At 50.9% G+C, this 12048-nt stretch overlaps 1 protein-coding gene across 2 annotated transcripts in view; it reads left to right on the top strand.

Annotated features, from left to right (window-relative positions):
* The window catches only part of Ttc21a (tetratricopeptide repeat domain 21A), a 34269-nt gene that overhangs the window by 2163 nt on the left and 20058 nt on the right, over positions 1 to 12048 (top strand). Inside the window, exons 3-9 of one of the 2 annotated variants that reach the window (XM_041677370.1) lie at positions 705 to 815; positions 1408 to 1574; positions 3746 to 3868; positions 4894 to 5051; positions 7433 to 7517; positions 9005 to 9103; positions 10438 to 10630. In XM_041677370.1, coding sequence (XP_041533304.1) covers positions 705 to 815; positions 1408 to 1574; positions 3746 to 3868; positions 4894 to 5051; positions 7433 to 7517; positions 9005 to 9103; positions 10438 to 10630 — 936 coding nt within the window. The remainder of the gene's footprint in view (positions 1 to 704; positions 816 to 1407; positions 1575 to 3745; positions 3869 to 4893; positions 5052 to 7432; positions 7518 to 9004; positions 9104 to 10437; positions 10631 to 12048) is intronic. The other variant, XM_041677371.1, reaches the window with a different exon arrangement.

The raw sequence follows: 12048 nt of genomic DNA, 5'->3' as shown, positions 1-12048 counted from the left end.
TTGGGGACATTCAGGATAAACGGAACTGAGAATGCCCTGTCCCTCTTCAGAACTGACTCCAGTCCCCTAGGGTTGCCAGGTTCATTCTACGGCACACCTCTGGGTTCCAAGGCTCTTAGCCGGTGGTCCAGGCGTAGTGATGTGTGCTTGTCCTAGCACTAGGAAGTTCAATATTATCTTAGGCTACAAGTCAAGTCCCATGCCACCTGACATACATGAGGACCTTTCTCAAAGACAAAATACAAAGTGGGGGTTAGAGACGATGGCTCACCAGTAAGGAGCACTTACTAGACAGATCGTTGATGGTGCACACCTTTAATCCTAAGCACTCGGGAGGCAGAGGCAGGCGGATCTCTGTGAGTTTGAGACCAGCCTGGTCTACAGAGCAAGTTGCAGGACAGCCAGGGGCTACACAGAGAAACACTGTACCAAAACAAAACAAACAAACAAAACCCAAGCCACCTAAGGTCATCCTCTGACCTCCAATCACAGACACACACACAGACCTCCCCTTGACAGCCTGGACCACAAAGCCGATGGCCTTCAGAGAGTTTCACCCTCCAGAAGTGTGGGTTCTTGGGGACCTTTCAAATCAGTCTGTCCCTAGATTGTGTGTGTGAATGCAGGTAGCACTTACCGAAGAGGGTCCTCTGTTGTCTGTCTGTGACCCCAGAGCAGAACAGTGTATGATGCTCTTTCTACAGACCATATCCATGATGCCATCAGTGAGCTGGAGAGCATCCAAAGCCACCCAGATATGTCCCTGTGCTCTGTCATGGCTCTGCTTTATGCTCACAAGTGCTGCGACACCATTGGTGAGTGGACCGGGCCCCTAGGTGAAAAGCCACTGCACAGACAAAGCCCTTGGAGGGCTACTGAAGGAGGGGCATATACCGGCCCACTTGGATCTGCTGTTAGGCAGCCAAAACAGACCATCTCTCATGCTCACCCCACAGGCCTCAGAGAAGACCTGATACCTGAAACCACCTGAAAGGGAGCAAGCAGAAAGCATAACAGGAGAGGTCATCCCTCCAGACGAAGCATTAGAAAGCATCCTTCATTCTTCACCAAGATTCTTAGAGAGAGAGAGAGAGAGAGAGAGAGAGAGAGAGAGAGAAAAGAAAGAAAGCCAGCCATTCTAAATAATTGTGCTTTTAATCTCGAGTCTCTAGGTCAGAGAGAAGTGCCAATGTAGACTCCCATCTCTTGCTCAGGATAGGGCATGGACCTCAGTTAGGGATTCGGGCTCAGTTGGTCTGCTCAGCACACCAATGAATGTGGGGTGGGGAGGGGTGCCTTCCAGACAGTAAGCTGAGCCCACACGTACACACTCCCGTGGGGCAGTCATCGCCTGTGCAGATGAGAACCCCTTGGTCTCCACTCGGCCTCTTTCTCTTCTGGATGTAGACCGAGAAGCAGTTCAGGAGTTGGAGAGTAGCTTGAAGGAAATCCGCAAGACGGCCAGTGACACTGCCCTGTACTACGCCAGCCTCTTCCTCTGGCTCATAGGCCACCACAACAAGGCCAGGGAATATGTTGACCACATGCTGAAGGTCTGCAATGGCTCCAAAGAGGTACGAGAGCATCTCAGGGCCACAGCCAAGCAAAGCAGTATCCAGACACATCATCAGGGTTACTCCCTGAGAGCCCTGGGACCAGGGCCACATCCGGGCACTGAACCTCACACCTGTACCTTGTCTAAAGCCACGTCACATTCGTGCGCAGCGTCCTGTTTCTAGACTGCTTTCCTATGGCCTATCTTTTTTTTTTTTTTTGAGACAGGGTCTGTGCATAAACTTTTCCTGAGAGACACAAACAAGCACACTCTCACCCATCAAGGACAGACCAAAGTACCAAATCCTCTGAAGTCCAACTTGGTAGAACAGTGAGTCTATTGGGCTTGACCCCAAAGCAGCCACACAAATCAAAACAACCTCACCACAGCCTGAATGACCAATCCCCCATAACCGCATAGACGGAGTCTCTCTTGAAAGGACCCCCCCCAATATGTACCTTAGCACCTCCCATGACCACAAGGCCACCTGCAATTAGGGCAAAATGACATGCACCCAGCAGTGAGGTGCAAGCTGGTCTACATGAGGCTCCCAACCCCTTCTGTGAGCAAACACAACAGCCTTGCTCTTGAGAGAAGCACTTACAGCTGCTTCTGGTGATGGTGGCACTGGCTGTTGTACTCAAAGCCTGACCCTGCAGCCCGACAAGGTTGTATGTAGTTCACACTGTAGCCAGGGATAGCCTTGAACTTCTGCTCCCCTGCCTCCACCTCCAGAGCGCTGGAGGTGCACTCATCCAATGAATGAAACCAAGGCAGGCACCATGCCGTATGTACCCATCCCAATACAACATTTTTTTATTTTTTGTTTTGAACTTATTTTTTTATGTGTATGGATATTTTGACCACTGTTATGTCCGTGCACCATGCTAGATGGCTGGGACTAGAGTTACAGATGATTGTGAGCTACTATGTGGGTCCTGGGACTCATACCAGGGTCCTCTAGAAGAGCAGGCCAATGCATTTAACTACTAAGCCATCTCTCGAGCACCCTCTGCCACCGTATTCTTTAAATATCCTGAATTAGTCGCTGACATGTAGAAAATCAGACGATTTGGCCAGCAAGGTGGCTCAGTAGGTTAAGGCATTTACCACCAAGCCTGATGACCTGAGTTTGATCTCTGGAACCCGTATGGTGGCACATGTGTGAACACACGCATACACACACATACTAATATATACATACATATTTACATACATGAATGTAATAAAACACTTTAATCATAAAATTTAAATAGGCAATCAGGCATGGCATGATGGTAGCATGTGCCTGTCCCCGTAGCACCTGAGAGGCAAGCAAGAAGCCAGTCTGGGCTACAGGGCAAGACTCTGTCTCAAAAGGAAAGAAGCAAGAAGGGAAAGTCCAGGTTCCCTGGTTCTTTTGAAAACCCAAGTGAGCTGTCAGACACCCTGGGCTCTGCCCTCTCTGCAGTGTCTTGATGGACCTGAGTGGTCAGTACCTCATGTTGGTGCTGATGCTGAGACTGGAAGCCTTTCAGGCTGTACATTCTCGGAAACCTCGTAGCAATGTTCACGATTGTAAGCCTTCGTCTGTGGGGAGGGGTGAGAACTGACATGTCTGGAACAGATGCACTGTGCGCAGCTCTAGAGGGAGGCATTGTCTCCTTAGGAGAGAAAAGAGAAGCATTGCCCTGGACTATCAAGGGGTGCTCAAGGCCGGGCTTTTCCCAAGTGCCCCTCTCCTCCAATGCCGCTTCCCAGGCTTAGCCCTCCCTGTGACTGGAAGAAGCTGTGTGCTGGTCGGAGGACCAAGAGCAGCCCCTGCCCTAGCCCCAGGGCTGATGACCTGACTGTGGTGGCCAGTCCCTGCAGATACGGGAAAGGGGCCTGAGTGAGGAGTGACAGAGAGCTATGGGGTGTGGAGAGCAAGGGGGATGTAGGAAGGAGAGGTCCCTGGGGAGGGGGGAGCTGCCAGACTAAACCGTGAGTCCTTAGGAGATGGATGCGGACTGATTTGGAAGGTGAGAGGCGGCAGGATATCACAGGCAATGCAGGCAGGAGTGACCACCCGGCAGAGGAGGTAGCCCCCTGGGATCTGCACGAGGTGATGCCCACCCGCGATGTGGAGATGGTAGAGGGCGGGAAGGAGCTAGCTCGGGTAGAGGCTGTGAAGGACCCAGGACTTTTACCTTCCCCGCTTGTTCTCCCCAGGGCTATGTGCTCAAAGGCTGGGTGGACCTCACCTCCAATAAGCCCCACGTCGTGAAGAAATCCATCAAGTACCTGGAACAAGGAACTCAGGACACCAAAGATGTGCTGGGGCTGATGGGCAAGGTGGGCAGAGGGAAGTGGGGGAGTCTCTGGCTGGCTCACTGGAGCCAGAGAGCTGCCAGGTGAACTCAGGCTAGATCCGAGATGCAGGCCCAGAAAGGGCCAGCACCCAGCCCACGGTCACGCCAGTCCAGAGCCCACTCGTCCTTGCTTTGAGTGGCAGTCCTCATTCTGTTTTGTGTTGTTTTGGATGCTAAGGAATTGGGCCCAGGGCTTTGCACGCACCAGGCAAGCCCTCTGCCACTGGGCTACATCTCTAGTCCCTGTTTGGTGTCTTGAGATAGGCTCTCATGTACCCAAGGCTGGCCTTGTACTCACTGTGTAGCTAAGGCTAGCCCTGAGTTCCTGGCCTGGCAGTACCTTCCTCCGTCTGCCTGGGACGGGTCAGGCCGCTTCCTCTTGGCCTCTTCCACCTCCGACTTTCACCCCTTCCATTCCTACCCCATCTCCCACACTTGTTAGTGACGTAGCAGCCACAAGAAAAGGGAGGCATGCACTCTGCCCGTTTTGCATTTCCTGATCTTAATTTGAATGATTTTTTTTATTTTCCTTTGTGGCCTTCATTGGCTCCGTCTTTGAGAGAAGAAAACTGATGTCTTACTATCTTTCTATGTGTCTGTCTGTCTGTCCTTACAAAATGACTACATCATCATTAGATCACAGAGGGACAGGAGGGACTGGGAGACACCACCAAGCCTGGATAGAACCCAGGGACTCACCCGAGCTAGGCAAGCACTCTGCCAGCTGAACCATCCCAGCCCTCAAGCCTCTCTGGAAGTCCTGCTCTGGCCCTCAGAGCTCCTGGCGGGACACCCCAGGGGAACGGTGATGAACACTGAGTCCCCGGTCACACAGAATGAACATCTTCCCAGCTGGCTACCTGACAGCTGGGCCCCTACAGTTAAACTCTGGATCTTTGGGCTCTAGGCGGGTCAGAAGGATCTGGACTGCCCATCCTGCCCCCCATCCCCTGAGGTTGAACCTGCCCCTGCATCACTGGTGGGGGCTCTTCTCTTGGGCTCCCACAGGCAACATACTACCTGATACAGCAGAACTTCTCCGGGGCCCTGGAGGTGGTGAACCAGGTCACTATGGCCTCAGGGAACTTCCTGCCGGCTTTAGTCCTGAAGATGAGGCTGTTCCTGGCTCGACAAGATTGGGACCAGACAGTCGAAACTGGACACAGGTGAGGGAAGACCCAGGCCTCCTGCCTTTTAGGTATTCTGGAGTGCCGGGGATGGAACCCAGGGCCTTCTTCAAGCTACAGAAGCACTCTACCACAGAGCTATAGCCTCAACCCTCTCAAAATTTTATTTTGAGGCAGGGTCTCACTAAGTTGCCCAGACTGGCCTTGAACTCATTCTGTGGCCTAGGCAGATCCTCCTGCCTCAGCCTCCCAAGTAGCCATGATTATAGGCTTAAGCCACCACGACTGGCCTGTTTTTCACGTTTGGTTTGTAGTCTAGGTTGTTCTGAAACTCACCACATAGCACAGGCTGGCCTCAAGCCTATGGCAATCCTCCTGCTGAAATTACACCTGGCTTGGTTTTCTTTTTCTTTTTTTAAATTTTGCTTTGCTTTTTAATTATCACCAACATTGTGAATGTGTGCAGAGGTCAGAGGACAAGTTCCCGGAGTCGGGTCTCCCCTCCCACTGTATGGGTCCGGGGGTCAAACTCAAGTCCTCAGGCTTGTGCTAATGCCGTACCTACTGAGCCTTCTCTCTAGATTTAGGTTTAATGCTTTTGAGACAAGGTATCACATGAAGGCCAGACTGTACTTGAACTCAATGTCCTCCTGGCTCTGCCTCCAAAGTGGCTCCTGTTACAGTGGAGGGGGCAAAGAGGAGACAGAGGAGCTGTGAATGGTGACAGGGTCGGCTTCCGGGGCAGAGGGGTGAGGGCAGCAGCTAACATTGACTCATTGCGTCTTCCTGGGTCCTGACTGGAGGAGTGTGTTGTGGATTATTAGAGATGTGTTATATTTGTTTATGCCACAGAATATTACTTTACTGTGTAAAGATGTGGTACTTTTGTTTATACTGCATTTGTTTAATTATGTAAAGATGTTTCGCCTTGCCTGCCTAAGGCACCCGGTTGGTGTAATAGAAAACTAAACAGTCAATGACTAGGCAGGAGAGGGATAGGTGGGGTTTGCAGGCAGAGAGGATAAGTAGGAAGAGAAATTTTGGAATGAGAGAAGGAGAAAAGAACGAGGGAGAAAGAGAGGGACATGCCCAGGGCCACCAGCCAGACATGGAGACAGCAGGAAATGTAAGATATATATAAGATAGACATAAAGAAAGGAAGGAAGGAACAAAGGAAGGAAGGAAGAAAGGTAAAAAGACAAAACGTAGATAAAGAGAAACAGGATAAAATAAGAGCTAAGATAAGGCCAAGCATTCATAGCTGATAAGAAGTCTCCGTGGACCCAAAAGAAAGCCTGGTATAGGGGCGAGGAAGGGGGACAGCTGTGGGCCTTGTGCAGACTGAGCCACCAAAATGAGGCGTGGTGACGGCGTGGGAGCAGCTACCGTGAGGACCAGCAGGCAGGCGCCACCACGGTTTTTCTTTATTATCTTATGCATGCAGGTGTTTGTCTGCATGTATGTCTGTGTACTGCTTGCATGCCTGGTGCCTGAGGTCTAAAGAGCACATCAGATCCCCTGGAACTAGAGTTAGAGATGGTTATGGGTCACTGTGTGGGTGCTGGGAATCAAACTTAAGTCCTCTGTAAAAGCAATCAGTGCCTAATCCACTGAGCCATCTCTCCAACCCTTCAATTTCAATTTTTAAACCATAGTTTAATGATGGGCTGGAGAAATGGCTCATAGTTTAAGAACACTGATTGCTCTTGCAGTAATCTCTCTCTCTCTCTCTCTCTCTCTCTCTCTCTCTTTCTCTCTCTTTCTCTCGTGTGTGTGTGTGTGTGTGTGTGTGTGTGTGTGTGTGTGTGTGTGTGTGTGTTTGTGTGTGTGCAATCTCACATGTACCATGGCAAGTGTGGAGGTCAGAGGACAGCAATGTGGAGTTGACTTTCTCCTTCCATCCTTTATGTGGGTCCTGGGGATTAGGGAGAGAACCTCTCTTGTGTGGCAACTGCCTTTATCCCCTGAGCCACCTAAAAGTTGTGTTGCTTTGCTTTGTGGCTTTGGCTTCCAAATGGAAAAACAGTAAGAGCTCCTGCCTTGGGGTCTCCATGCTTTCGGAATCATTAGCCCTGGCTAGACCTCTTTCAGTGTGGGTTACCCCAATCACATTGCAATTTTGTTGTTAATTTGAGTAACCCTGAGCTAAGTGTGGTGGCATACACCTGTAATCCAGCTCTCTGAGGGTGGAAGCAGAAGGATTTTGAAGCCAGCCTGAGTTACAATAACAACTGTAGCTCCAGCTTCAGGGGATCAAACAGGCATACACACATACATATAATTACAAAATAATAAAACTAAAATGAAAAAAAACTAAAATGAAAAGGAATGGCTCTTAAAAGACAATCAGATGTTTCCAATATCCCATCCTCGCTGAGCTGTGAACACTGTCAGTCCGTGTCCTTCTTGTCCGATTCCAGAATCCTTGAAAAAGACGAAAGCAATATTGATGCCTGGCAAATTCTAACTGTGCACGAGCTTGCGAGGGAAGGAAACACGGCCACGGTGAGTTACCCCACGGCTCAGAAGCTGAGCCAGGGACGAGTCTTCATACTCAGTGCTGAGGCAGGATGATCAGATACGAGGTCAGGTCAAGACCCCACCCCACCCCCACAGACAGAAAGAGCTGGAGGGAGGAGAGGCACTGAGTGAGAAGGGAGCACCGGACAGACAGGATACAAAGAGGAACCCACTGTAGCCCCAGCTCCACCCCAACTCTGGCTTTGCCTTTGGAATAACCAGAAATACACCATCCTTTGATGAGGCCGGCAAAGCAGAAACTAAGAGGGTCACCATAGGAGGAAGGAAGTTCTGGTTCCTTCCATGGGCAGAGCTCTGAGATGGTGGGTCTCTGGGTTGGGGTGACATAGAGGGACAGTTTGTACCAGCGGAAAACCCTGGACAGGCCTTCATCCAGGCCTGATAGCAACAGGGTCAGCATCTCGTGCCCCATCTACACCCCCACCTCAAGTTCTGGGACCTCCCGGGCAAGCTCCCTGGCTGCCCTGGCTGCGTACTTCTAATCCTGTCTCACTGAGGAGAGCAGCCCCATCTGGGCTTCTTCCCCATTTTTCTCCCTCTCTCTTGCTTTCTGGATCTGTGTTGGGGGCCGGCAGGGCAGGGGGCAGAGGGCAGGAGGGCAAATGAGTAGCGGTCAGAGGATAACTTGAAGGGTGTCCAACCTTCTCCTCCACCATGTGGGTCCCAGGGCTAGAACTCATGATGTCAGACTTTTCCTCTGAGCCCCTGGTGTGGGCAGGAGAGTCAAATGCACAATGGAAGCTCCTGGGTGGCTGGGTGCCCCTCCCAGATTTCTTAACCCCTTCCTCTGCTGTGCTGGGGAGTCGGGACAGCAACACCCACTTAGAGCACTGTAGAAGGTCCAGTGGAACAACAGGGGTGCCCTGTTACCCACATTTCAGAACAGAGCTGAGGACTTGACTGCTGCAGGCTGCAGGCAGGGACTTAAGGGCAACCGTGTGGTCACTTAGAGCGACGGCCTCTGCTTGGTGGGGCTGTCAGGGCAGCTTCCTCTCACCCTCAGGGCAAGGGCCGGGGTCACCCCTGGAGGGAATGATGACCCTTCAGGCTCCACTTTGTGGGGCTTTGAAATAGTTTTGTTGTCTTGGTCATCTGGGACAGGCAAAGCCGAATCCCAGAGGGTGGCATCAGAGCTAAGTGAGGAGTGGACCCAATCGCCCATCTAATGTGCAGCCAAGACTGAAAAACGTTCCGCGCAACTCTGGTTTTGTGTTTTGGGGTTCAGTTTTGCTTTGTTCCATTTATAGACAGGGTCTGGAACTTCCTGTGTAGTAAGGATGCCCTCTCTCCCACCCCCTGCTACCTCTACCTCCTGAGTGCTGGTATTACAGGCATGAGCCACCATGCCTGGTTATATGCTGTGTACCTCAGGGTTTCATGCATGCTAGATAAGCACTTAACCACCTAAGGTATGTCCCCAACCCCCCACGTTTTCTGTTTTGTCCCTGCAGGCTACCGATCATGTTAAAAATCTCATCAAGGCACTAGAGACTGGAGAACCCCAGAATCCCAGCCTCCACCTTAAGAAGATTCTTGTGGTCAGTAGACTGGTAAGTGGGCAGCATCCGGTTTCTGACCATGCCCCCCACGAGAGGACCTTGGCTTCTCTCTGTGCTCTGAGCACCCACCCCTTCCCCTTCCCCTGATAACAGAGATATGATATGACCACATGTCCTCCACCAAGATGCCCCACAGAGGTGCTACAGTGACCAGAGAGATGGGGTCTGAAGGGCTTCTAGAGTGATAGCTCAGCCATGGGGGAAGGTACCACTGCCTCTGCCATGCAGAACGAAGGAAGCCAGCCCTGTTCCAGGATCCATATTCTTCTCATAGGAGTGACCTAACGGACAGTCCACCTGGACCTCTGGCATCGAAGGTCCAAACAAAGTTGCCAAAGAACTTGTCTTTTGTAAGAACATTCACTCCAGAACGGGGTTGCTAAGCGCTGCTGGGTGACTGTCCCCCTCCATGTATGTGTCTAAGTTTCTCAGCTGTGTCCCTATGTGGCATGGGACATGGTTCATCACAGCCACTTCCCATCACCAAACTCAAATAGCTTTTCAACAAGCTTTAGATAAAAAATAAAAACAGGGGCTGGAGAGATGGCTCAGTGGTTAAGAGCACTGGCTGCTCTTCCAAAGGACCCGGGTTCAATTCCCAGCACCCATATGGCAGCTCACAACTGTCTGCAACTCCAGTTCTTGGGCATCTGATACCCTCATACAGACATACATGCAAACAAAACACCAATCCATATAAAATGTAAATAAATAGTCTATTTATAAATAAATATAATATAATACAAACCAATGCAGTACAATAAAACCCACAAAACCAAACCCCACCTTCTGGTAATAAGTTGGGAGTGGTGATGCCTATGATCCCAGCATTCAAAAGGTTGAGGCAGAGGATCAGGAGTTCAAGGCCAGCCTCAGCTACGTAGCAAGTTAAAGGCCAGCCTGAGCTACATAAGACCCTGTCACAAACACAAAGCAACCTGTTGGTAACTACTAAGATTAGTTACTACCAAGTGGTGGTGCACACACCTTTAATCCCAGCACTCGGGAAGCAGAGGCAGGTGGGTCTCTGTGAGTTCGAAGCCAGCCTTGTCTACAGAGAGAGTTCCAGAATAGCCAGGACACAGAGAAACCCTCTCTCAAAGAAAAAAAAAAAGTCAGTACTGTGGCCAGCCAAGATGTGTTTGGAGGACACTATGACTGGAGGCAGGTTCCTCAGGAGATGGATAGCTAGCTACACACAGATCCTAGGGACCTCTTGGACTCTCTGAGTCCTTCCCAGTCTGCTGTAATGCCCCCACTTCTGGCGTTATCTTCACACAGGCAGCTGGACTGACTCTCTGTTCCCATCTGTCCACTCTTGGCAGTGCGGGAGGCACCAGGCGGTCCAGCGACTTGTGAGCAGCTTCCTGGAGCGCATCTTCATGAGCACACCTTCCTGTGCCCTTGTGGCCACAGAGTTGGGCTATCTCTTCATCCTGCAGCAGCAAATGAAGGAAGCATGCCTGTGGTACAAGGAGGCCATGAAGCTAGAGGAGAACCGGCTGGCTGCCTTGGCAGGTCTCCACGGGCTGGGCAGGGTGGTGTCCTGCTCTCCAGACTGTGTGTGAGTTTAGGGGGTACCGTCCTATGGGGATCTTCCAGTGAAGCCACCGATTTAGATGGAAGCCTAGGACTTATCCATGTTGTGGCTGGAGCACCCACATCCTACATCAGCAAAGATGGGAAGTTTGGCGTTTTTCCATGGGTGTTGGGTCTCCTAGAACTGGAATTATAGACAGTTGTGAGCTGCCATGTTCGTGCTGGGAATTGAATCTGGGTCCTCTGGAAAAGTAGTCAGTGCTCTTAACCCTGAGTCATCTCTCCAACCCCTGTGGAATACTCTGTTTTGTCCCTTAAGTAAAGGGCACAATCAGCTGGGTGTGTAGGTGTGCACCTGTCATCCCAGCAGGTGGAAGCCAGGGATCAAGAGTTCAAGGTCATCCCCAGCTATGTAGAGCTTTGGAGGCCAGCCCAGGCTACATGAGACCCTGTCTCGAAAATAATCATTAAAAACAAGTTAATTATCCTAGTCTATATAATAGGCAGGCATGGCTTAGTAAGTGTTTGCCTGGCCGGTGTAAGCACCCCAGTCCCTACTACACCACCACTATAGAAACAGTCACCCTAAAAGAAAAGAAGGGGGGCTACAAATAGCAAATCCAATGTGATTGAAACATCACCAACGTAAAGATATAAAAATATGTTTATTTAATAATCAGGAGAATATGGATTAGAACCCATTCCTTTGGTCCTTTGACATTGTGAGTATACCTGACAGGGGTGTACGTGTGTGAGTGAGTATGTGTATGCACACACACCCCCACAGAGGTCAGAAGAGGGTGTTGGATCCCCCAGAGCTGGAGTTGCGGCAGTTGTGAGCCCTCTGTTGTGAGGGCTGGAAACCTAACTCAGGTCCTCTGGAACATGTTTAAATTCTTAGCAGGGACGGCAAGATGGCTGAGTAGTAAAGTGGCCTCCTTCGAGCCCGACAGCCCGAGTTCCGTCTCCTGGACCCCATAGCAGAGAGCCAGCTCCCACAGTTGCCTTCTGACCTCCACATGCACCGCATGGCACACGAACTCACGCATGTGCTTGCACATACACAGTCTTGCCCATGCTAGGAGCTGAACCCAGGGCTCCATGCATGCTATGCTCTGAGCCCCTAAATCTGTAAATCTTCGGGTTGTGTGTTGCTGTGTGTACTTTAGTCACAAATACTCAGAAAACCATGGGAAGGGTTAAACCACACATGGTTAATGGTGCTTCTCATTGGAGCCATTGTTAAGCCAACACATGGATGGGGGATGATTCTCTCGGCCTTTTCCGCTTCAGTTCTCTGCCCCACACCTGCCTCGCTCCTGCAGTTTGTGAAGATGTGAGGCGACCTCCTGCCTGGGCCCTCCCTTTCCCGTCTCAGTCTGCCCCTGAATCTGCCC

This window comes from Microtus oregoni, unplaced genomic scaffold, assembly GCF_018167655.1.
Source record: "Microtus oregoni isolate MIOR12 unplaced genomic scaffold, Mior012 000028F_ref0000031, whole genome shotgun sequence".
Taxonomy (NCBI): Eukaryota; Metazoa; Chordata; class Mammalia; order Rodentia; family Cricetidae; genus Microtus; species Microtus oregoni.
The sequence above is the reverse complement of the archived record's forward strand: the minus strand, read 5'-3'. Positions and strand labels throughout refer to the sequence as shown.